The sequence below is a fragment of the Aptenodytes forsteri genome, unplaced genomic scaffold (genome assembly GCF_000699145.1).
Source record: "Aptenodytes forsteri isolate BGI_AS27 unplaced genomic scaffold, ASM69914v1 Scaffold35, whole genome shotgun sequence".
Lineage (NCBI taxonomy): Eukaryota > Metazoa > Chordata > Aves > Sphenisciformes > Spheniscidae > Aptenodytes > Aptenodytes forsteri.
Window position 1 is genome coordinate 3,188,294 of NW_008795334.1, and position 26,038 is coordinate 3,214,331.

The window sequence follows — 26,038 nt, forward strand, 5'->3', positions numbered from 1 at the left end:
CGGGCTGGCTGGGAGAAACGGTGCTGTCCCCGTTCCCCGTGACAGTCTTTTCAGCGATAAAACGGTTCTTAATGTCGCGACAGCGCCTGCCCCGGACTGTTAATTTAGTCAGCTAAGGCCACAAGTTGCAGAAAAAAGGAAAGAAAAAACCCTAATGAGCTATACAAACTCGAGTCTGGTAACTCTTCCTAGTTGATTTCACTTTAAGCTGGAATCGGATGGCTCGCAAGGTAGACATGCATCAAAGAATTGCTTCTACTTCACCGTCTGTTTGTTGTGACATTAAACTTGGCTTAGTGTTTAGGTTGTGGAAATTCAGTTGACTGTAACCCTTGAGATCTCTGAAGAACACTCACACATGTACAAGCGCCAGAGGAAGTTAGTTTTAAATGACATTTTCTTTGTTTATATCTAACCCCAAATGTTATGGTACTAATTATCTCGAAGTGAAACTGATGTTGTTGCCTGTGTAGTCTGAAGTGCTTTTTTGTGTGTTGTCTATGCTTCTCAAACATTTGTGTTTAAGCTGATGCTCATTTTTATCTGGCGTGATTTTCAACTTGATCAGCTTTGTTACCTTTGGGTAGTATGACATTAATAAAGAATGTACCAGCTTGTCTGAGAGTAAACTTTAAACTTAGTGGGAATGGTTAACATGGGCATACTTATTAGCATGAAATTAAGCAGCAAATGTTTCTAGTCTTTCTATATTTACTTTTGTACCTCTGTAATTATTACTTGGTGCAGGCCAGCTTGGTCAGAAAGCATTGAGATATCTACCATGTGCTATTTGTTTTCTGAAAGCAAGAGGAATAGAAGGCTTGTCAACCAGTCCATCCTTCTCTTCAGGAGAGCGGAAGGAAATAAGTACCGCTAGGCACAACTGGGGCCAGTAAAATGGTACTAAAGATACTAGCATTATCAGACCTTTTTTTCCCCAGCTAATCGATTTCACTGAAAGAGTTTAAGCATTTTGAATTTCAAATTTCTGTTGACTGGTAGCTAGTGCTCTCCAAGGCCCCAATTCTTTTCTTTTTCAAGTTTTGTATGCAGTTCTTATTTTTTCAAGTTTTGTATGCAGAGGAGGAGAGGAATTGTGGATTTTTCTTCTCTTCTTGATCATGACCATCTCTTTTTTTTTTTTCTCTCAGTTGCTTTAGTGTAGAATATTTTTTAACAGATAAAAAATTAATTTGCTCTTTGATGGTTGTTACTTTGGCATATTACTGCATGTTTCTACATGTTGAGATTATACAGTTTACCTACTACTGGCATCTTGAAGAGAGTGTAAACAGATGTTTTAGTAAACCAAAGGATGTGTATACATAGGCTTGTACTGACTTTTTACAAATGTTTATACTCAGGATTGCTTTATTGAGCTTGAAGGCAGTTATGCTGGAGGACTGTTAGTATGCCATGTGGATTGGTAGGATATAATAATGATAGCAGTAATTTAGTCTGGTGTATTTAGATGAATAGGATTGTGCTTATGAAAGCTAAAAGTTGGCAAGTCTAGCAGGAAATGAAAAAGCTATGAAAAAATTTTCTCCTTCCTCTGAGTTTGCAAACGCTTTCTGTCAGTTTATCTGCTGTATCTTCACACAGGAGATACACTGATTTTGGTTAAAATTGATTTTTGATTCTCTAAACTAGTGTGGATGTTAGTTTGCATAAATGCATTGATATGATGTGTTTGGTAGCATTGATTTAATGCTGCTCGCTATATGCTGCTTGCAGTTGTGAATTTACCTGTGATACGGCATACTTTTAAATATCTGGTGTGTCCAGGAAGGATTTTTTTTTTTAAACAGCCAGACTGGTGAAGTGTGCTTTATTAAATGCATGTGGTAGCTGCATGCAGTGCATAATTTATTTGAAAACTGAAATTTGAGGAAAAATTTTCCAACAGAAATGCAAATGCATCAGTTCTATGTATTTTTGCAGTAGGTGCTATGTGCTGCTGAAGTAGTGACCAAAGCAATTACACCGTAAGCACTGCAATTTTAACACTGGTAAACAGTGAAACATGAGCTTTTTGTCTCTGTATATGTTTCTGCAGCATTATCAACCACATATTGTGTCATACACAAGGAATGGACTGAGTCTCTGTTACTGCCCTTCATATTGCAATTTTTCCCTTTCTCGACAGAACTGCTCTAGGTACTCTTCTCTCATTGTTTTTTATCATTGAATTCTTAATAATGTCAGATACCCTCATGGTGTGATTGTTTGGACTGACTGGGTGACTGACAAGATAATGTATGAGGTTTGGTCTTCCTTTTTGGTTCCTAACAAGCTCTATCTGGGAGTGTAGAAATTGCAATGGTTTAAAATAGTTCAGGGTTATGTGCATTATACAGTAATGCTTTTAGCTATAGTTTGTTTGCTGTTAATAGGACCTATCCTTACATAGGAGGTATCTCCTCTCTGAATCCCCACCTGATGCCCAGGCTTTCAGGGAAGCCCGCCTAAAACTTTTTGCAGACAACTTACTGAAAGTGTTGATAGGGCTTGCAAATTAGAAATAAATAGGAATTGGGAAAGAACTCATCAGGGTGGAGACTGATCTCTCAGAGTTCAGAGTAGAAAGCTCTCTTTCCAGACCTACCGCAAAATTTGCCCACGATCACAGTTTTTGTGGTGACTTCAGTGAGCCAAAGACTTGGCCTCTAATTTAAGGACTCTTAGCAGGCTCCAGCTTGAGGTACTATGAAAGACTTGCAGTTTTATGGTTTTGAATACAACGTTGGGTAGTAAGGATGCTGTTAGGTATTATGTTCAGGTAGGTCATCCCCGAGACTTGCTGCGTGTGTTCTCAAAGTAGGTGCAGTTAGAACGAGCTTTAAAGAAATGTGGTTGATCCTTCCACTCACTTTTTTGAGATACTGCTTTTGACAAATCTAATGAAGGTTTTGCGGTCTGTCCTTAACAGCAAACCTTAAACGACCTTGCTTAACCTCTAAGGCAACTGGCATTACTGTTACTAGTTGTTAGTATGTTCTTTCATCATGTGGCTTCCTTTTTCTCATCAAACTTCCTGCTTATTTCACTTATGGTTGTAGGTTCTGATTACTACAAGGAGGCTAGAAGTTAAGCGGAATTTATAAACTTGTTGAATGTTCCTCTTTGATGATAAGTGTTTTTCCTTTGTTATTCAGTTTATGCATATTCCCTAAAGTACAATTTCCTTGAACAATAGACGAAGCAAATGGTAGGCAATAGGTTTTCTTCACTTAAGAGTTTTTTCCTCTAGAAAACAAACTTTTTTTTAACCTGTTCTTTTCTGCCTTTTCTAGTTTGCCTGGTCTCTTCTGTAGCTACCACCTTACTAGTAAGGCAGAGAAGCCCAAACATTTCCTAAAGATCTTTGTGTTTGCCTGTTTTAGGCAGTGATATATTTTGACTTGTGATTGAAATTGCTTGTTATTTCATCTGCTTAGTTATGCAAAGGCAATTTGACTGTAGTGTCCAGAATAGATAAATACTATTTAAATCAGATAACTCTTAAAAAGTATATTTAATTTGAAGTCGCAGTGAACTGTTCTGGCTAAATTTATTATCGTTAAAATAACTAAGAACCTGTATTAAATCAGTACATAATTACCGTCAGAGATCTAAACAAATTCACTGCTAAGCACTTAAGAATCTAAAAAGTGAAATTAGACTTTGATAACAGAAATCTCTACTGCCGCTCTAGTAGAATGCTTTATTTTATATCTAAATAAGTTGAATGTACTGAATGAAAGTAAATAGCTGATTTAGAGCTGCTTTCTTTTAAGAAAATACCCATCACTTCTGAAATGCCAGGGGACATAAGCTGGCCATTTTTGGCATTTAATTAATTTCACTAAAAGTCCATTACCTTAGTAAGTTTTTAAAAATAAAGTTAGTTTTCTTAAATTCTTGAGAGTGAGGTATTTAGCGTGTATTTAGGAAATTGAGCTAATAAACAAACAATTTTTTTATTTTTATGCCTGAATTTAAAAGTGTGTAACTTAAAATCGAAAAAGATTTACTTTAAGTGATACTTAAAATGAATGCTTTAAATCAAAGCGTACATCCATCTGCCTTAGCTGTCCGGCCTGGAGGTAGGAAGTGTTGTTAGAGTTTAATGCAGTTCAGAGTATACTTCCCCTAGAGCCAGGAGAAGATGAAGCATTAGGTATGATCATCAGATGCCTTTTCCTTGCAGGGTGAACTGAGGTCACAGCTGCCTGGCCATTCCTCCTTGTGGCGTTGCCAGCTTAAGCAGTCCTTTGACTATGCCCTGTAAACAGTGTGTAGGTCCACATGGTGAATTGAGCTGGAAGTGATCCAGGTATGAAAGAAAGAAAAAGGAAAAAAAACCCCCCACCCAAAAACAAAATCAAAAAAGAACCAAAAAACCACCCAAGCAAACCATATTCTGTCTAAATTATTTTGAATCTTAAGTGACTGCTCTTTTTCCACAGATGGGTGAACTGGCACATTAATGGTAAGGAGGGGGAGAAATGCATAAGCTGATGTTGCTACTGAGATGTGTTTTCTAGCTATGCCTAGCTGAGATGTTTGAGCAGGTCATATGCCATATCTGAATATTTCATTTGTCTTGTACTTAAGTAGGTTGTACATTGATCGTATTTAATTTCTTTAAATATTAATTAACATTAAGGCAAACAATAGTTTGTTTCTGTATACTGTGAGATTGATAGTTACATTTCATCTTCGTGCCTGAAAGCAGGATATACGATCATGTAACTGCTTGAACTTTATGGAGAAGATGATAGTGAATATGTATGTACTTATTTTTAGCAGGTAGATTGCTAGAACAATCAAATTCTTTAAATGTAAACAAAATTCTTTAAAAGGCAGGACATGAGAAATAAATGGCATGGGCGTAATGGGCAAAATCCAGAGTAACCAAATAGGATTCTTTATCAGTAGAGCAAAGAGAAGATTACTTCATTGTTTATGGGTGGGCGTAATGGGCAAAATCCAGAGTAACCAAATAGGATTCTTTATCAGTAGAGCAAAGAGAAGATTACATCATTGTTTATGGGCTACTTTCTGTAAATTAAACAATACAAAACCAACTGTAATCAGCTCGAAGTAATCAGCTAGATGTAGAATTATGCTTAGTTTAGTATAGGAGATTTAGAAAAATAAATATAATGCATTATTTTAATGATGAGTTTTATATTGCTTATGTAACAACTAAACAGGTTTGATCTTTGTTACAAGAAGAGTTTATTTTTCAAGAATCTGAGTTGTTCTTTAAGCAATTTCTAGAAGTTTCTCATGTGCTTTATGAAAAGTTTGAGAATTGTCTATTTAGATCAATACTAAAGACAAAGCTTTGAGATAACTGGGGCTCATATTGGGGAGGTCCTAGTGATCATGCCAAGTGTAAAATCTTTTCAAGTACATGCAGCTAAAACCAAGGAAAGAGTGATTCTGTAACTCAGCGCAAGCAGAATCTGATACTGTGGTAGTAGATACTAAAGGAGCAATTGTTCTGACCCTCCACTTGCAGTGAGAAAGAAAATAGGTGTGGAGGGCAAGCTATTACCTTTGCACGATCTTTAGCCATGCTTGGCAGATAGCTGTCTAGGTACAGTTAATCCTGCTTTTTGACAGTGGGATGACCTCTCTAAGGTGCTGCCATCTCTCTTTTCTGCGAGTTTATAAAACCTTAAGGGGAAAGAAAGTCTGTTACAGAGCAATACCTTTGCTTAGATGGCCTGCTCCAGCTTCGTTTTTATCACAGCCTTCAAGACACTGTAGTCTTGGAATATTTTTGTGGTCAAATGTTATTTTACTAATATGGAGGGAATACAGTGTTTAACTAGAATGTTAATAGATATGTCTAGGCCATGTGAAAATTGAAATTTAATGAAGGATGAAATATTTTTTAATTAATGTGCTAACTTTTTTCCTCCTATATTCTGTTTCCTAAAGGTGCTGTAAAATTTTCTTGAGCCATTACTGAGATGGAAGAACACTATCTTTGTGTCAGAGTAGTAATGATTAGAACCAGTGTAAAAGACTTGTCTGAGATTGACTATCCTTATATTTTACTTTTTAGGTAAGGATTAAGTAAGGGCAGACAATATTCAGGTTCAATACCTAACATACGCATTTTTAAGCAAACGAGTACATGGGAACTGAATTAGTAGCATGACTGCAATCTGTGATCTACAGCTTAAGCATCACTTTAAACGTGCAGAATATTGCTCCTAAGTCTTTTTATTTCGATCACATCTTCAAGTAATTTTGATGTGTAGACTGGTATACAATGACAGATATATAAAAATCCCAGGACAGCAAAACACCAAAGCAAATTAATTTCTACATGACTTGAGTCAAGGAAGATTGCTGTGGCCTGAACTTGTCATTAAAAACCACTGTGAAGCAACATCATACATCATGAGAATGAGGTAGACTATCAACAGTCTGTTAATAAGCATAATATGCCTCTGGGGAAGAGGAATAGGGAACATACAATGGATGATGTAGCCATGACTTGGGACATAAAATATATTGTTCACTAGCTATGCAAGCCTTGTTTTTGCATTATGTCATAACTGCTGAGGTTTCTGAGGGCAGACTTCTTGATATGTGTAGGGTGTTTGATAATGAAACCTGAGTGCTTTGCTCTGCTTATAAGGTTACACAGCACCAAGTATTTGATCCACCTAATTAATTTCTTCTGGGATGTTTTTGGTTTGCTTTTGGTGAATTTTTACATCTCTGAAGATAAAATGAATGGCGTTGAGGAGTTTATGGACTTGGTGTAAATTATGTATTTATATAGGAAGATTATTGATTTAATGTTTTAATAGTAATAAGCAAAATACCTTGCAAAGTTGTTTGTATCTTGTTGAATTTTAATGGGAGAATTAGATTTTTAGGTATCTAAGGACAACTGAAGAAAAATCACATAGGATTATCTATATAGGCTGGTATGTTGGAATATCTATGTTTGTTAATGCATTTTTAAATCGAAAAAAATTTAAGTATGTTTTCCTGCCTAGTTCAAAAGCTCTTTAAATCTCAATCCAATTGGTGGACTAATCTATGCTACAGAGTATTGAGTTGATAAATTCTGAGTTTTTCAACATCCTTCTGTCAGGGAAAAAAAGTGCCAGTATAGGCACAGTTCTGGTATATTTTTTTAATTTTCTTTTAACTTGTATAGGTTGCATCTCTCCTTTGAGAATTTGTCTAGATTGTCATCACCTTTTGACTGCAGATTATATTGTAGCTGATGAGGTTTTCTCATTGGTTTCAGGTGGCAGTTTACAAGCAGAAGTACTAAACTAAATCATAAAACAGATTATGTAGGTAGAAAAAGAAACAGAAAACAAAGAAACTCAAGCCATGGTTCTTACCATGCAAGCATGTACAGGTGATATATATTAGGTAGGCTGGGAATATCAACCTGACTAGTTTCTGATGGTTTGCTTTTTTGGAGGGTGGGGATGGTATTTAGTGATTGCTCAGCAGTGATCTGTCCTTCTGAAAATGCAATGAAGCTGTCGCTGGAGTTGCTTGTGAACTTGATTTGCTCAGGTTTATATAGAATTTTTTCTTGTTTGCTGTGAACATTAATAGTATTTGGGAACCATTTTCCTATTTCCTTTGTATAATTGTTTTCTTTTGTTGATTGTATGCAGCTTTGTGAATCAGCTTTGTGTTTTAAATTGTATGTATGTTTTCAGTGGCTGTGTCAAGCTGATGGGGTTTCAAGTTGATGATTTAAAAGTAATTATGTAGGACATCACACTTCTTTTTTTTACACGTAATTAATCCTGCCCTTTTTTTTTTTGGAGCATACTCTGAGACTATGGGTCCATGTTACTACACTTACTTTAGGAAAGCTTGTTCTAGATGTGTTCATCTGTCCTTGCTCATGGTTGCTTATTCCCCCACTTCAGCTTACTCAGCCTCTTGATTGTCTTGGTAGAGCAGTTTACCCAACCACAGGTTATACTGATTCAGTAAAATGACTGCTTAAAAACTGAAGGCTTTTTGAGGCATTTTTTCTTAAACCCTGGTCATCTTGGTAATCCAGTTTAAAACTGTTTTCAGGGCTACAGTCTGTCAGGAGCACAGCCAGTGGGGGTAGCAGAGGACTGAAGGGGAAAGGACCTCTTTGGAGAAATCATAATGAACCACAACTTGGAGAGTCTGAAGCATGCAATAGCCATGCGATAAGGCCCACTTGCTCTCTAGGTTTGAAGTAGGAATTATCTGCCACAGTTATGGAGAAAATACTAAGAGATGTTATTTGTTTGGGCAATGCATGCCGCTCTTGCCACAAAGAGAGGTAGAAAACGTAAAAAGCTGAGTTGGATTTATTTTGTGGCCCTTCCACCTGTTAGCTTGACTAGTAAGTGGCTGTTGATGTCTTAGAAATAGTGTAGTAGGTCTTTCCCATTCATTCTTAAAATGGATAATGTGCAGCAAAATCTAAAGCATCTGCCTATTTTTGTCTTGTATTTGAACATGAAGGGTGCTTATTTATTAATACCCTTCTGAGCTTGTGATGTATACTATTTAAGTTGGATTTCTTAGATTCTGAGATGTTGTAGTCATCAATAATACTTCTCTGGTGTGATGGCTTTTCTCCTGCCTGGGAAGTAAATTAAGCTACTTTGTGTGATTAAGTGGGGGACTTTGTAGGTGTGGCTACCTGATGAGTTAGCAAAAATAATAAAAAACCACCCTTTTATTTTGGTATATTAAAACACGAATTATAAATTCTTAGAAAGCAAATAAACTGTATGTAAGATCAACTTCCTTAGTTATATGATTGTATCCATTATCCTTTCCTGTCTTTTGTTTCCTTGTAGTGTAAAACAGTTGCAACCTTAAAGTGTTAAATTGTATATATTGTTCAATTGTCCTACTCAGGCATAAGTTAAAGCTTCTAAGGGTTACTTATCTAGTAAATTTTGCATACAATTATCTGTGGGATTGCTGGCCTCTCTTAAAAGTGAATAGCTTTCTCTTTTGGTTTTGGGAGCAAGCTAGACCACCTGGCTTTGTCCAAAGCAAACATCCTGAGATTTTGTTTTAACATTCAGCCTTGTGATCTGTTCTGTTATTTGTTTGCATTTCTTCCCATTTTTCTACGTTTCTACTATTGCCTAGAAAATTAGTTTAGAGAAATGCTTAACACATCTTTTTCCTTTTGCTAATTGGGGTTTTATCAATTATTACTTCCAAGAAGTTCCAGTGTTTTTTCACTTTGAGCAAGTCTTGTGTATTACTTACTATTGAACTGGCAATTCAAGACTGTCCTGAAAAATTCAGAAATACTTTAAAAATAAAAGGCTTAGTGTTTTGATATAAAGAAAACTAAGGTAAATACCTAACTGCAGTTTTAAAAATCTTTTCATAGCTATCTGTCACCTTACTGGTATTTTTCAAATACAACTTAGTTATACAGCCAATGCAGTAGAGGTGTTTGTGGAATAATGGTCTTTCAGCAATTTTCTGGAGGCTTCCATTATTTTTTTTTTAAAGGGAGAGATTTGATTGTTTGAGACATTTCTGTTGTGAAGCTGTCACTGTCATGTAAATGTTTTTTGATGAGTCTTCACTCTTCAACCAGTTTCATTAATGGAACAATTCTGAATTGCCTTGTCTATTTTAATACAAGTAGATGGAAAGTATCTTGAAATAGTGTTAGATTTTTTTATTGATCTTTTTGTTGTCATTCTTTCCTACGTCAAAAAATTTGTTTTCAGCTGGAGGAGAAGAATAGAGGGTAGAAATGCAATAATATCCTTGCATGTTGGAAGAGTAATATTTAAATTTTTATTATATGGGGTGGGGAGTGTGTATAAACTGTAGAGGCTCAGAAGGAATTTTGAGTATGCAAACATGTATTTTTGGATTTAGCTGAACAATTGAACTTGTATACTTTTATATTTGATATATGAGAAGGTACTGAGATTTTAATTTATTTGTGTATATTGGCCATAAAAGTGAGCAAATATTGGAACAGGTTGCCCAGAAATGTTGTGGAATGTCCATGCTTTAGGTGGAGCTTACCTGTGCAACCTGATCTAATCAGAGCTGGTTTTAGCAGCATTTGGACTAATAACCTTTAGAGGTCCCTTCTAATATAAATATTCTATACCTTTGGTAGTTCAAAAGCCCAATCTATAACATGGAATATACATCTGTTAAATTCAGAGCTTAATTGAAACAAAAATGCTTAATTGTGGGTATAGAGTTAGTGTGTGTCTATGCTGCAACTTAAATTCTTTGCAAACAAAAAAAGCCTCTTTCCCATCCTGTTTCAAGTTTAAATACAAAATGGTTTCCAAGTCTTAAACAAGTGAAGAATGAGCCCATGTATGCTGATGAGTAGAGGGTAAATTCTTCTTTCTTTTGTGCTGTGAAATCCCACTGTTAAGAAAAAAATTAAGCCTATTTCTCTCACACCTGATAACTTTTCTTTGCAAGGGTCAATACTAAATCCTGTACTTTTATATTAGGGAAGAATTCACGTTTTTTTTAGCAATTTTGCATGAACTTGGGACCGGAGGAATGGTATGGCATTTTCCTCACTGATGAGAACAAGGAGCAATGGTGGTGTTACTCTTCTGTGAAATATGTGAGCCCTCTTGAGATTACAAGCCTGTCAGGCTAGAATATTTTGTTCTTCACTGTTATATTGAAGATATATCATGTGCGTTTTTTGTATGTTAGATGTTTTGTAATTGTTTTATGAAGAGGGAATATCTACTGTTACGGGTGTGAGTTCTCAGCTCGTAGGGTGTGTGTTGCCCATTCAAGTCATCACAGAACGTACATCACATTAACACTAAGGGTTTGCTCACGCTTGTAATTTTCTAAATACTTTGAAGTGATTTACAGTGTATAGTAATAACTGTGTTTATTCATTTACGTAGGTAATGGAGAGTTTCTCCAGGTTTTGTCAAGCTATGACTTACAGACAACTACTTTGACAACTAAAACTGATGGCAGTGATGGCAAGGCTGAACACCTAGAGTATATTGCCTTTGCATTGGTTCCTGTTTTCTTCATCATGGGTCTCTTGGGGATCCTCATCTGTCATGTCCTCAAGAAAAAAGGGTATCGTTGCACAACAGAGGCTGAACAAGTAGAAGAAGAAAAACTTGATGAAAAAATAGGTAATCAAGAAGTCTAATAAACAACTTCCTATTTCTTTACCTTGCAACTACTATGGAATACCTTATTGTGAGACTTCTGTCACTCCTCTGTCTATATTTGACATCAAAACAATATTAAGAAAAATATTTTTGTTATCATTATGTGTCTGTTGGGTTTTGATCTTTGCCAGTCAAAGCTAGGAGTGTTCCAGTTTCCCATGCAAGTCCTCTAACATCAGTTAAGAGCTTCCAGAGGGATCAAAGTATGCAGTATATTTGTTTGCAGCTATACACTGCAATCAGTCACTAGATTGCTTTTCTGCATTCCACGTGCTATTAGCAACAAAGTATTATTATACATAATTCTATCTGAGGAGTGACAAAAAGCTGCTGTTTAAAGCCTAAAATCTTAGTTTTATGTTTAGCAATCTTAATTTGTTCCTGTTGTGCTGCCGTTCTCATCTCCCCTCTTGTTATAAAACTGAGCCTTTGGACTGACTGTGTACATTCTGTTTTATGTAATGTGTGCTGCTTATAACTTTTTCTTAAAGATACCTTTGTTTTTGTTCTAATGTTTGTTCATTTGTCCTCTTTGTTTTATGATTCCTTATGCCCATCTACTCTTACTTGAAAAAACCCAAGAAAAGTGTTATCACTCAGGAAAGGCTATATTAACCCAGTATAGCATTTGGCTAAGTAAATACAAGGGCCAAGTCACTTGTAAATACTTAGGGCCTCTTCCTTTCTCCCAATTAATTACTGTCAGTAGGTTCATAGTAAGTGCAAATTACAGTGGCTCTGTGGTAAGGGTAGAGCTTCGTGGTGTGGTAATGATGTGTCAGTATGTTCTTAAGCAGTTACTGCCTGGGGCATGTATGCAGTGCATGGGACTATCTGATCTATTAGTTCACTTGAGCGGTAACAGCAAGGTGAGTGGTAATGAAAAGGGGGGACAACTTTTAGGTCTTAGTTTGGGGAGGTAGCTGTGTCCTAAGTTGCATTGCAAAGTTGCAGGTATTAGGATGAAGATGAAGCGTGGGTACAGAGATGGGGAAGCCCCTAATTTACTACTTAGAATCAAATTTAGGGTCTTACCTATCAAACTTGCCTCAATCCTGTGATTTTTTTTTTTAAATTTTTTTTTATAAAGCTAGTCATAACAATTATTAGGGAAGGACAGAGCTGTGCCTCTTCATTGTTCTATTTATCTCCCCGATCTTTCTCTGCCTTCTGAGGTTATTCTGGGGAAGCTTCCAGTATTGTTAATGGGTGCAATCGATTCCAAAAGTATTAAGTATAGTAATGAGGTTTCTTTCTTAAATCACTTGCTCCTGTAGTCATATGATAATTTTTTTAAAATTAAAAAAATCAAATGTTATGTCCTTGTAGATGTGGTGAAAAGCTTAAATTGAATCCCTGTTATACTAGAAGCCAATAATACCTATTTTAAAATAGTGACTTGAGATAGTTTAATGATTTTTTTTGTTTGTTTTTTTCTTCCCTATTGTTAGGATTAGAAATACTGCTCTCTTGTTTGTCTCCTCCTTACTAGCTATAGAAGGAATCTTGACGTACGCTTGTAAAATTGAGTTTATTAAAGTCTTAGATGAATGTTAGAGCTGATGTGTAGACTCATAGAATCATAGAATGGTTTGGGTTGGAAGGGACCTTAAAGATCATCTAGTTCCAACCCCCCTGCCATGGGCAGACACACCTTCCACTAGACTTTAAACTTTTGTTTGTATTTTTTCCTGAATAAGGACTAAAACATCTTATCTAAGCTTTCCCTCCAAAGTGACAATAGATCTTGTCTTTTTTTAATGTAACTTCTTCTGGTGTGTGTTTGTTTTTGTTTTGGCTTGGGTTTTTTTGTTTTACTTTGTTTTAAAATAACTCAATTCTTGATTCAGAAGGCCAAGATATTGACAACATATTTATTTCCTTGCACAGAAATGAATGAAACTATACATGAGAATAGCGACACTGTGGGACAAATTGTTAACTACATTATGAAAAATGAAGGTATAGTATTGTGATATTGAAATTATAAGCCTTTGTGATGGTGTTCTATAACAAATGTGTTTTTTCAGATATTCTGAGGGTATGGTATGTTCATGTGTTTTTAATAACCATTTTGTACATGCTTAACTCTTCGAGATTGCCTTCAGAAGGCAATAAATTCAAACAAAATAGGGAAGTTTTTTGCTTACCTGAAAATTATTTTGTGTGGTAAGTTTGGTTCGTGCATTTCTTGATATTTTAGCTATTTGGGTGTTTGATTTTTTTTTTGGTTCATCCTTTTGTTTTGTTTGTGAAGTAAAAGCTCAAGGCTGCTTTCTTAATGGCAATGTTTAAAGCATGTGAAACTTTTATGTTTTGACCAGATTAAACTTTTTGTCTTGAAACAATTCTTGCAGCTGTTGTCTGATGAAGGGTTTATGCATAACTGAGACAATAGGGTAGACTAGCCCTAACATTGAATTTTGCACGTGATATCTTCATGTGCTGTGTGTGCAAAGTAAAGGATAAAGAAGAAGATATGACTGAAAAAATAAAATCACAGTTAAGCAGCCCATGGAATGCTTGGTTAGTACTTGCCCAGTAGAAGAAGGGAGACCTTATTGCAGCCTATCAGTACTTAAAGGGGGCTTATAAAAAAGATGGCAGCAAACCTTTGAGCAGGGCCTGTTGCAACAGGACAAGGGGGAATGGCTTTAAACTAAAGGGAGGTAGATTTAGACTAGATATAAGGAAGGAATTTTTTACGCTGAGGGTGGTGAAACACTGGCACAGGTTGCCCAGAGAGGTGGTGGATGCCCCATCCCTGGAAACATTCAAGGTCAGGTTGGCCGGGGCTCTGAGCAACCTGATCTAGTTGAAGATGTCCCTGGCGACGGCAGGGGGGTTGGACTAGATGACCTTTAGAGGTCCCTTCCAGCCCAAACTATTCTATGATTCTATGATAAGAAAAATTTAGGAGACTGCATGTTTTAATAGTACAAGAACTTTTAGCCTTTTAATTTTACATTTGTATAAATCAAAGTTCTCCTAAGTATTGAACTGGTTTTGAGTTACTTCTGAATGAAGACTAGTCCTCTGGAAAAGTTGTGGTTTTGGGTTTGTTTGTGGGGTTGGTTTTGTGTTTTTTTTCCTTAATAACTGTTAGGGCTTTGAGCTTGTGTATTTTTCCTTGAGGTTGAGATTAGGTACCCCATGGGTTTTTTAGAATACATGAGCAATTGGTAGTTCTTGGCTGATAATTAATTTACATTTTGTAGGGCTCACTTAAACTGTTTTTAATCTGAAGTTGCTTTATACATGTGAGGTGATGATACTCCTATGGTCAAATGGATGTTTTAAAATTTTTAGAGGTCTTGTTTGGGAGTGTTGTGCAGGTGGCTACGTTATATGGCTTGTATTGGGGCAGAGCTTTGAGTGCAATATGAACTGTAATTTTAGAAGCTCATTTTAAGAAAATCCCAGAGAATCATATTAACACTTCTTTTCCATAATTTTCTCTCATGCCTTTTTGAAGATATACATCATGTAGTCGTCTTTCTTTTAGATGAAATTTCTTTGAGGACCTTTAATTTTGCTGTTTGTTTTTTCCTGAAGTTAGAGCTGTACACTTTTGAAGAGTTCTATTTATTCTCATTGCAGCAAATGCTGATGTGTTAAAGGCCATGGTAGCAGATAGCAGTGTCTTTGAACCTGAAAGGTAATTACTCAACTTTTTAATGCATGTTTCCTGAGGCAGCTAAAAACGTACCCTTTCAAAGGATTTTATTTCCTGAGCGCTTTTAAGACTACATCACTTCCTTGAGTTATCAGCTAAGAGGTTAATACTTTGATTTCCTTGTGGTGTCTCTGAGTCACTAAATTTTAATGTATGCCCTGGGTTAGTAACTGGCTCTTCTGGTTATGTGTTCTAGGTGTGTGATACGGATTGATTGCTTTTTGGGCTAAAGATTTACAGGGGCTGCAAATACCTGTTTGCTTTAGGGTGAAGTTACTTACAAGTTGGCTTAGTCCAAAGCTACTCTGACTTGAAAGAACAGAAGCAGCACTCATTTCATTTGTATGGATGCTAACCGAAAATAGACATCTCTTCCTATGTCTCCTTCTGGTTTACTTTTTTCTTTATAATTGTGGTAATATACGTTGGCTGACCTACCTCTTATTTTTTTTTACTACACACCTATTTAGAGAGCTATGCAGAGAAAGTTCAGCCCTTGAGTTGCAGATGCATCATTTGTGTAAAAGTACTTATATCTGTACTACTTTAAATACTCTTCATATGTAACCCTGTGTTCATATTCAAGGCAGAGAAGATGAAGGTTCAAGTAATACTGTGTCACTAATAAAAGAAGTGGGAGTGTATAGTCTTAGCAAAACAGAGTTGAGTATGCAACTGTTTATCACCTATTTTAATGATGAGAGGCTTAGTTATTGAAGAAAAAAAATTGAACTTACAAAAAGAGTTCTCAAGTATAGGGATTATTTTTAAACTTTTATGGTGCAGCAGAAATATTTGTTTGAATTTTAACTCAATCTTTTTGTGTAGGCATGTCTGATGTTATTTTGGGTGTTTTAGACTATTGTTTCAGTGGTGAATTAAAATAGAAGAAGGGGAATGGAAAAAAGATTGTTTGCTCTTATGTCATTTCTGACAGATACTCCTAAAGCTTTAGTAACTGAAGTGCAAATCTACTGTATTTCTTTAAGTTCGGTGCACTGTGAAAAGCTTCCTAACAATAGGAATAGTAATGGCTAAGTAAAATCTGCACTTCTGCCACTTAAAGCCATTAGTTCCTGTCTTTGCTTCAGAAGTTGAACAGATTTTATTTCCCTTAATAGCATTCTCTTATTTATTTGAAGACCATTAAATGTCTCCTGTCAATATTTTTGTTTTGAAAATAAGCATCCAAGTAACTCCAGTCTTTTACAGCATGTTTTATTTCTTTAATTTGTTCTTTCTGTTCTCCTTTGGAGTCTCTTCAGTTTGTTAGTATTTTTCTTGAAATAACACTTCTAAAACTGGATGGAATGATCAGCTGAGGCGTGATTAATGCTGAGTGATGTAACTTTAGGTTCACAGGTTATACTCCTGTTATTTCCACTGTGAAATTTGTCCTTTTTAAGCAATGCCATCATAATGATTCATGTTTAGCTTTTGATCTTCACCTTCTTTTTCTGAAGAATGATCATCTGGCTAGTTGCTTTTTAATCTGGGTTTGTAAAGTTTTTCTGCTAAAGCATTGAAATTTGTGTTACCCTTCCTGCCCTGTTACCCATAAGATTCATGTATGTGTGAATGTCTTCCACACACATGCTCTCCTCTGATCATCTGAATTTCTCATCTTGTCCTCTACAGTTACTAGGGGTGACCCAAAGTTTATGGGTACTTTAGCTATTCTTCTATTCCATTATCCAAGGAACTATTTAAAACACTCAATATCATCAGGACCAGAATAACCACATTTAGTATGTATTTCCAGTTTCATAGTAAGCTACTGATGTATAACCTTCTGGTATGTCTTTTTTATTTTTTCCTTTCCCCAACAAGGTGTGCTATCTTACGCTACAGTAATTTCACCTTTAATGCACTCAGCTCTAGCTTGCTTTAGGAGAATGTGTTGCAAGACAGTGTCAAATTTGATGCTGAAGTCCAAAAAAAGTACATCTTCTGGTTTCCTTTCCCCAACAAGGTGTGCTATCTTACGCTACAGTAATTTCACCTTTAATGCACTCAGCTCTAGCTTGCTTTAGGAGAATGTGTTGCAAGACAGTGTCAAATTTGATGCTGAAGTCCAAAAAAAGTACATCTTCTGGTTTCTATCTATGCTATCTGCTTTTCTGTTTTAGAAGAGATTTGATTAAATACTCTCAATAAATGCCTTTTGGTGGTTGTACTGCTTTTTCTTTCTTTCGATGTACTTTAAAAAAAAAAAGTTTTTCTGAAGCATAAGCTGAATGATCTGTTGATTCCTTTTCTCTTTGTGGTAGACAGTTTTGCCTCTTTGCAATATTGTGGGACTATGCTCTTCTGTGAGTTCTTAGAGGTACTGTAACAATTCTGAAATAGTTTCCATAGTTCTCCAAGTGTGAAATTAATCAGCTAATTAGATGTCTTCATCAGTATAAGTTAATGTAACCTGTTCTCTTCTATTTTAGCCTGATTTGTTTTCATTTCCTTGCCCTTTGTGTTAGTTACCTTAACCCCATGACTGCAGCTGAATTAATTTACGGAAGTGATTTTTAACTGCAAAAATATGGTATCGGAGGGAACCTTAAACCAGACATCCTCACAAATAAATGGTCCCTGGAAATACTAGCTATTCACTAGGCATAACTGAAGGTTATATTTTATCTTTTTTTTTCCTTTTTAAGAAACAGGTTTTTATAGTAAACATTAAATTTCCTTTATACTTTTTCCTACAGCCCTTTATCCCCTACCTCTCCTGGGAGTCCAACGAGTCCAGAGTCTCCTTTGTCACCTGGTGCTGTTCCGTTTAAACACAGCTGCAAAGGCCATCACTTCCATACTGTTGGAGGAGTAGTAGAAAAGGATGTTTGTACTCGTTGTAGCCACAAACGATGGCACCTTATAAAGCCAGCTCACAAATCTAAAGAGCACAGAAGAAGTCGTCTTGGAGAAGTTACAGTCCTTTCTGTGGGAAGGTAAGACTTAGGTCATTTTATTGTATACTTTTCTTAGGGATGCTACAGTGGCCTGTGTTGGGTCAGATATCCATTGATTCTACTCTGTTTATAGCATAGTGATAGTTTTTTGTAACCCTGTTACTATTAGACTAAAGTTATTTCTGGAAGAAGTAAATGTGTGTGGTTTTTTTTAGAACTATGTAAATAGATGGGGATTTACTGTGGGTATAAATCCAAAGCTATTGCTCTATTGATACTGGCTAAAAAGAAACAAGGATTGCACACTAATAAATTCCTCTGTTTCTGAATTTGATACTTCTCAAGTAAGTGTGAGCTATAGAAACCACTTCATTCTGTTTTATTTTCAATTCCTAGCTTATGTTGTAGTTGTCTTAGAAAATTACTGTTCTAAGAAGTAGTACGCAATCTGTGGATTCTACTTTAAAACACAGTTCCCTGAGAAAGTGTGGTTAAGCAGTAGTGAGTATTAAAAGTACATGTAGGTAACAGGAAGGAAGATTGCTCTGAAGTGAAGCTGGGTCCGTGTGGGTGTCTGCTCTGATGTCTAGGTCTTGGGACCGGAAAATGTGTTCCTGTCCATACACTGGGTACTAAGAACAATCTAACTAATCCCTGGGGAAATACAACTGAATCTTTCTTTTGCTTACCTCAGATTTAGAGTCACAAAAGTGGAGCACAAATCGAATTCCAAAGAACGGAAAAGCTTGATGTCTGTTAGTGGTGTGGAGAGTGTCAATGGTGATATGCCTGCCACACCTGTGAAACAGGAAGCAAGCGAAGCACGTGCCATGCCTGTGAAACAGGAGATGCAAGAGAGGAGAAGCTCAGAGTAAACTGCAGGTATCAAACATTGGAAACTCATATTGAAAGTGGTATGTTGTGAAATAAGTGAAGGTAATCAGTAAAGAGAAATGAAGTTGAAAATGTATCAGTACTGAAAGATGAGTTTTCATGCAATTTCAAAAGTTTCTACAGAAGTCTGCAAAAATTATATTTGATCACTCAATGATAAATTGGTAAAGGCTAAATTATCCACCAAATTCTTATCTAATTGTTTGTTTAGACTTTGTGATTAGAGTAGATGTTGAAATAAAAACTACTTTGTGGAGGTGGCATCACTGGTCCAAGAAATAAAACATCTGCGTATTAATTTTTGGCAATAAATGATGGTTCAGATTTAGTGGCAATGTGCTTATTACCCAAAAGAAACAAATGCTGCTGACAGCTGCATCACTGGAATAACTACAGTGCTTCTTCCTTATTCTTGCTGTCCTGTACTGTGCTTGTATAAGGTGACTGCTTACTAGGTACTTCTCTGATAGATCAGTGGAGCTTTGGCTAATAAGAATGGAGACACATGAAAATGCTCGTATCGCAGGGATCTATGGTAGGTTACTAAGCCAGGAGGTTGGGGTTTTCTTCTGAGTCACTAAACTTCAGTGAATTGCTTGAGGTACACCATTAAGCATGTCAAAAATGTGTCTAGCATGGCTTTGGAATGCACCCCTGACTACTATTTTTTTTTTTAACAGTTAATGTGGGGGGGAAAAACCCTGTAAGTTAATATGGTTTGCTTCTAACTGATGACGCACTGATAATCTGAAGGGGAAAGGTGATTTTACACAAATGTGATTCAAAATACAGAGCTTGACCCTTGGGGAAGAAAGGGGTTCTGGGGTGACAAAATAAAGGCACTAGATTTGAAGAAAGTGAACAAAGTGCACAGTGCCAAACTCTCTGTATGCTGAGAGAGAGGATAAAGTCATGTTGTGTCAGCTCAGTCCAGTTTCAAACTCTCAGTAACTTCAAATATAAGAGGGAAATGCACAGGTGGAAATTGGGTATATTTAAAAATGTAACAGGACCCAAAATCCCTCGAGTGTCTTGAGGTTAAATTCTGAAAGGCCAAGGTGCAAGATGTGGCCTTTTCTTTATATCTGTTTATTCATTAAGAAAACATTCTGTAATTGTATCAATTTAGAAAGGAAGACAAAGTAGAGAGCTGGTATGCAATGGGATATTTCCAGCCTTTACTGGCAGCACAGGTATAACTGTTGAACTAAGCAGAGTGTATTTGTCTGGACTCTGTGCCTCATCATTAAATTATACCCAGTTTTTTGGAACCATTGCCATAGAGGAAGAAAGACTTGGAGATGTGGTATGCTTCCAAATGTTTAAAAAGTTGTGGAGGGTAATGAAGTAAATTGTTCTTTTTGCTCAGTGGATAAGAAGGTAAATAGTAGGCTAATTTGCAAGGAGGTGGAGTTCAGGTTTCAAAAATTAAGAAGTTGGAATAAGCTGTCATATCTTTATTGCTGGACACTTGTAAGACCAGGCTGGACAAATGCTTGTCAAAACCAGTGTAAATACAGCTGGCCCTGCCTTGGAGGTAGATGATAGATTGTAAGGATGGTTGGGTTTTTTTGTTTTGCTGCTTTTTCTGTGGCAAATTTTGACAAATCATAGCTTTCTAGTGGCTGCTGTCTCATTGCTACTCTGTAATCTGTGAAGGATCTACAGATGTCAGTGAAAGACAAACTTTACTCTTATTTTCTGATTCAGAATTATGTCCTGGTGCTCAGTTTTTTTGTTTTGTTTTTTTTTCTGTTGTTGGTAGTGTGGTTTCTTTTTCCTTTCTTCCCTTTTTAAAAATCAATATTATCCAAATGCAATAGGAGATAACCTCTTCCTTCACTGGCTGCATTGGCATTTTCATGCCCAGCTAATTGTTTTGTTACTCCTGTGACTGTTTTTTTTCTTTCTATATCTCTAATGGTAGCATGATCAGACTGTTCATAATATGATTTTTTGACTTAAAGGCAGACTAGTTATCTTCTCTTTAAACATTAGAAATAGAAAGAAAAGGGCATATATAAAAATAAAGTTAATTCCAATGCACTTTGATTTTAAAAAAGAAAAAAATCATCTTTTGAAATCACTCTAAAAATGTTTTGTAGTCCAGTTTTCTTTCTAATTTGTTCTTTCCTCTCCTAAATAAGAAAGCTGTTCCCTGTAATCACCTAAAAGTTGTTCTCTAAATTTAAACCATTACTACTTTAATTGAAAAATAAGCTGTTCTCTAGAGAGATATGATAGTATAGCTATAAAAAAATTAAATGTCCATGTATGGCAGCTTTTTATTGTAGCACCTCCCTTAGGATTAAAGTATTGCCCTTTCTGAAAACAAATGTTCTAATAGCAGAGAAATGGCTCCGTAGAATCTCTTGTAAAGGTCTCTCCAGTCCAACAGAATTATTTTGTAAATCATCTGGGAAACTAGCCAGGCCTATTTGATGTGCACTGCAAAAAATAAACAGATCTTGCTTGAAAGACTATGATACTGTTCCCTAGCACAGTTCTAAATCAGTTTTTGTCCACTGCCATGAAAAGCTGCTCACATATAAACAAGTAGTAGTTAGACCTTTACTTCAATTACTTATTTCAGACTTCTAATAAATTATTATAGCTTAATTTTACTGAAACTGAACAGATAAGCAGCATTTAAGACTTCTGTGTCTCCAGCCAATAAATTTATAATTATAAGCATATAGCTTTGGAGAATTTGGCTCAGATCTTCAGATGCAGAGGAAGGAGGCAGACACAAATGTGTGTTTAACTACTGCCAGAAAAGGTTTGTTCCGGCATTTGGAGGCAGTAGATTTGTGCTTTGTAGCCTGACTTTAACTGCTGTTACTGAGAGTTCCTGTATGAGATGGAATGCCTGGGTTGGGCAGTACCTCCATGATGTAATATTGCTGGTTGCTTGTGTTCACTGCTACTCTCCTTCAGGGCTTTTTTCCCCTAAACTGACATGTTCTTAGTATTTTCTTAAGTGACCTCTACAGTGTTTCAGCTTAGCCTAGTGTCTTGCTGGCTGCATCATTTGAAGTTGTAGCATGTCTTCTCCATGTCTCCGAGGTCCATGTTCTTAGCAGACTCCATTTCATCAGTTAAGTTTAAAATATGCTTAGTGGCACATAAAAAAACAGTAGTAGATATACAGCTGAAAGTTGAAGTCAAAATTTTGAGTTGAGCTCTTGCACATCTGTTGTAAGCTACTGGGTAAACAAAAACTTAAGGTACTGGTGCACTGAAGCTGTGTAACATTTTCCATTCCTGTATCCTTTTCGAAGTTGGGTGTGCTTTGTACTGTGATGTGATTTTGTCAGTTTGTCCATGTGTTTGTCCATCCTTTTCATGAGTACCAGCTGAATTTTTAGTTCATCTCCTTTAGGATTTCATATGCTAAACTTGCAATGCATGCAACCACTTCATGTGATTGTGCCATTTTTTTTTCCATTTCAGAGCATCTGATAACTTTTTAATTGGCGTGTTCATCCTAAAACTAATTCTGCTATTTAGGTTTATTTTTAGAATTGTTTTCTTCTCTTGCAGGTGGAACTTTTGGAAGAAGCTTGTCTGCTAGCACTTTGGAGAAAACTGAAAAATCTCAAGAGATGCATACTATTTAAGGAAATGTATTTATGGCACTAGCATTTTACAAGTTCTGTGATGGCATCCCTGCAAGGTTAAGCACTTAATGGTTTTTCACGAGTAAAATCAGTAAGATTTAGACAGTTAAATACTGTTGAGCTGTGTGGACCTCATACCAAATGTTAGGCTTCATCTTGGAAAGAAAAAATACCTTTCCTGTCCAAACACTTATATGTAAATGCCTTATCAAATAATCTTAATTATTTTGTACTTTGAGCATTTTTAATGAGCTCAATACTACCAGTAATATGATTACCCTATGGATAAACTGTGTTCATCCCTCTGATCCCTCTGGATTTTTCTCCTCTGTTCTTCCCCTCCAGAATTGACAAGTGTTTGCTGAAGATAAAAGCCTGTCTTCTGGAAGATGAAAATATTCTTTTAATCTAACTGCTAGTAGCCAAGCAAAACATACAAGGAAGTAATTATGTCAGCCAAAATCTGCATGTGTGCCTTTAGTGCGTAAGCCCTCGGACTCTGAAGGGTACTTCACAGTACAGTGGTTCAGCTATATGCAGATGTTAACAGTAAATTGTTGTCTTCCCCCCACCTTACCTCTCCCTTACTACTTAACATAGGCTGAAGAGCATCTTTTTCTATGCAGTTGGGTGAGCTCTTGGGAAGGTTACTTTCCTCAAGGCCACTTGTTCTCCCATGTTCTTGTAACTACTCACTCGTATTTGAGGAATGCCTAATAGTTTTGCCTTTCTTTTTTGTTTTTACCCGTAGGTTCCTTATTAAGCTAAGGCAGCATATTTCAACCATTAGATAAGGATATGGAATATTTGGCATTAAAAATTAATGGCGTATATACTAAAGTACTTCAGAGTGGCTTTATTGGACTGAGGGTAGCTGTTTTCATTGGCACCAAAATCTTAAGCCAGTGTCACTCCCTTCATATTTTAAGCGTGACTAACTGCTAAAAATACCAGTGATGGTTTTGTGATGTTAATTCTTTGTGTCTACTTATCATGATCTCTGCTTTACCCGGTTACTTGTTTTTAGGAGGGAAATCTTTGCAATGCTTCAGCAAACTTTGCTGTGTAATGGAAACTGAAAAATAACATTTGTTCTGAGTGCCTAAAAATATAAGCTCTAATTTAATGCATTTTAGTAGAGATTGCACTATATTCTGAGAACTGTAAAGTAACTTAATCTGCTTTATGAACTCAATGAAAATCAGTGTTTGTTTTGAAATTGGTTTGTTTTAAATTAATACTTTCAATCCTTTTAGTCCAAGTGCTCTGTGTTTCTCCTTCAGATCTGAGAATAAGGTTTCTTCATCAGTTCATGCAGTGTTAACAATCAATGTGTACAAAGATAAAAATTAATATTCTTGCTTATATATTAGATATGCCCACATCTTGTCAGGAAACATCAAGTTTATTTCACTCTTGCTGAAAGTATGTGCTGCTGATGGTCTTCCTTCTACTTGTATCCACGAGATACTGCCTGGACCTATCAATATATACTTTCCACCAATGCTATATTTGCTGCCGGTGCCCTCCCCCCCCCAAGCTCTGAAAAGAATAAATAGTTTATTGTTCCTTATAAAATGGGTATTTTTAGATATAATTGTCCATCCTTGAGAACACAAAATAACTGTTTGGCCAGGACTGGAACTTGAGTGTTTAGCATCCCTGCTCCCATTAATTTAAACCTGGCTTATGAAATCTCTTCAGTATTTAAGTATAACATAAACACCAAGCTCACCTTACAGGCTTACATTTAATATTCTTGAATTTTTTTCTTCTTCAGGCTTCACTTAATTTTACTTGATTATTTGTATGAAGAGCTGATATTTCTAGAAGTATTTAATTAGTATTGGTTATAGTAGTTAGCTTTCAGTTTCCAAGAGATTGAGAGCTAGGAGTATAAAATGTTACTGGAAAAAGGGAGTATTGGGCAAAACCAAGCAGTTTCAAGTAACTTTCAGAAAGGAGATACACAGTTATAGACTGTCCCAAAAGCTTTAAAAAAAAAAAAGGGTGTGTGTGTGTATTTTGATAATACTGTGTTTTGATACATGATGGGTTAGTACTGCAAGTAAATTTGCCAAAAGGGTGGAAGACAGTTTAAACAGCAATACGTATTTTTTTACTTAATTTAAAAGTAGTTTCTATTTTGATTCCACTGGAAATATGTAGAATAAAAGAAATGAAAATGTGTTGGATATGTAAAACATTGTTCACCTGTATAAAATGCTTACATAAGGTATTATAAGACCTGATATGTGCAAGAATTTGATTTGCGCATTGCTACTTCAATAAGAGGATTTAGAAACTGTGCCTGTTTCACTGCATTTAACACTACACTGCTATTTTGTAGGGGTATGGATATTGCCATATTAGTCTGCCTTTCTTAAATTTGCATATCAGATGTATTTTTAACAGAATAGTTTATATACAACTTTTGTACTACCAAGCAGTAAATAAAAAATCTTGATTCTTAAGCTTACTTGTGACTTCCTTAAGCTCGCATCCATTGCGTGAAATTTAACCTTTGCACAGTCTTAATGTATAATACAATCTCTTTGCATCTTAAGTTTTTGTTCATTGAGGTAGTGAGGTTAGGTTGTTGTGTGTTGTACTTCAGAGCAGTTTTATTTTCTTGAGAAAGGAGAATTGCAAATATTACTTTAGTTCCATAGTTTATATGGGAAAGAAGAAAATCTATGCTTTAATCCAAGCTGGTATCTGATTAGATTAAAGACCTTTTACCTTTAAAGTATCAAGACTTTTAACTTTTTATTATATTTGACATTGAGCTTTTAAAAAAATACACATTATCTTTATTCTCAATTATTTTCATAAGGTATGGAATGAAAAATTACAAATGATAGCTCTTTGCAGTTGCTTCCTCTCAGCCTGTGTCCCTCTGATACTATAATGCTTAATTTGTTACATTATGTTCTCACAGATGACTACGCTTTGTAAGTGCCATTAAAAATGAGTTTTGCTGTATGAATAGTGTGAAGGAGGCTCAAAGCAAGTTGTTGTGGCTAGCTGAGATGTAATTATCAGTGTACAATGCTGTTTGCATTTTTTTGTTCTTTATTTCAGTGTTCCTAGCTGCATCACACAAGGTCTGTTTTGAGGTCTGTATTTGAATTTTAGAGGTTTATATACAGCTGTAGTTTATATTCAGAATTAAAAAAAATAAAAAAAATCCCTCCAGGCCTTAATTTTCAAAGATAATTGAGACACTGCTGATTGTGAAGCTTCTGGAAATTGAACACACTTTCCAATTCTCATTTTCAGGGATTTTTTTTTGTTCCTTTTTTGTTCTACATAACAAAATAACCTGACAGTAATAAATTATACCACTTCTTGTTCCCTTAGCATGTTTTCCCCCTGCCCCCTTTTCCTTGACTTTCTTAATGCTTTCATTAACAATTTCAGGTTATATTGAAGTTAAAACGGAATGCAAATATAATCATGTCAACAAACTTTGATGCCAGAATAGATAAGGATAGAAGATTGTACTTTTGTGTAATACACAGTTTTTATTAGATAATATGTGCATATATTGAAATACAGGAGGATTGCTCTATTAAAGTTTGATAAATTCTATTATGAGATTGACATAGAGAGGTCCTCAAAAGAAATGTGAAGAATTTTTTTTCCAGATGGAACTTTTTTTTATATTGATAATACTTCTGTTGTTTTTCCCCAATACAGACACTTTTTTAGTAGAGCATTATGCCAAAATTTAGGATCCTACCTCATGCT

General features: G+C 35.8%; 1 protein-coding gene across 1 annotated transcript in view; it reads left to right on the forward strand.

Moving 5' to 3' along the window:
* The window catches only part of RELL1 (RELT like 1), a 54,853-nt gene extending 30,094 nt beyond the window's left edge, over window positions 1-24,759 (forward strand). Inside the window, exons 4-9 of the mRNA XM_009280159.2 lie at window positions 10,908-11,150; window positions 13,080-13,151; window positions 14,790-14,847; window positions 17,571-17,810; window positions 18,466-18,653; window positions 22,209-24,759. Coding sequence (XP_009278434.2) covers window positions 10,908-11,150; window positions 13,080-13,151; window positions 14,790-14,847; window positions 17,571-17,810; window positions 18,466-18,646 — 794 coding nt within the window. The 3' untranslated portion in view covers window positions 18,647-18,653; window positions 22,209-24,759. The remainder of the gene's footprint in view (window positions 1-10,907; window positions 11,151-13,079; window positions 13,152-14,789; window positions 14,848-17,570; window positions 17,811-18,465; window positions 18,654-22,208) is intronic.
* The last annotated feature ends 1,279 nt before the right edge of the window (window positions 24,760-26,038 follow it).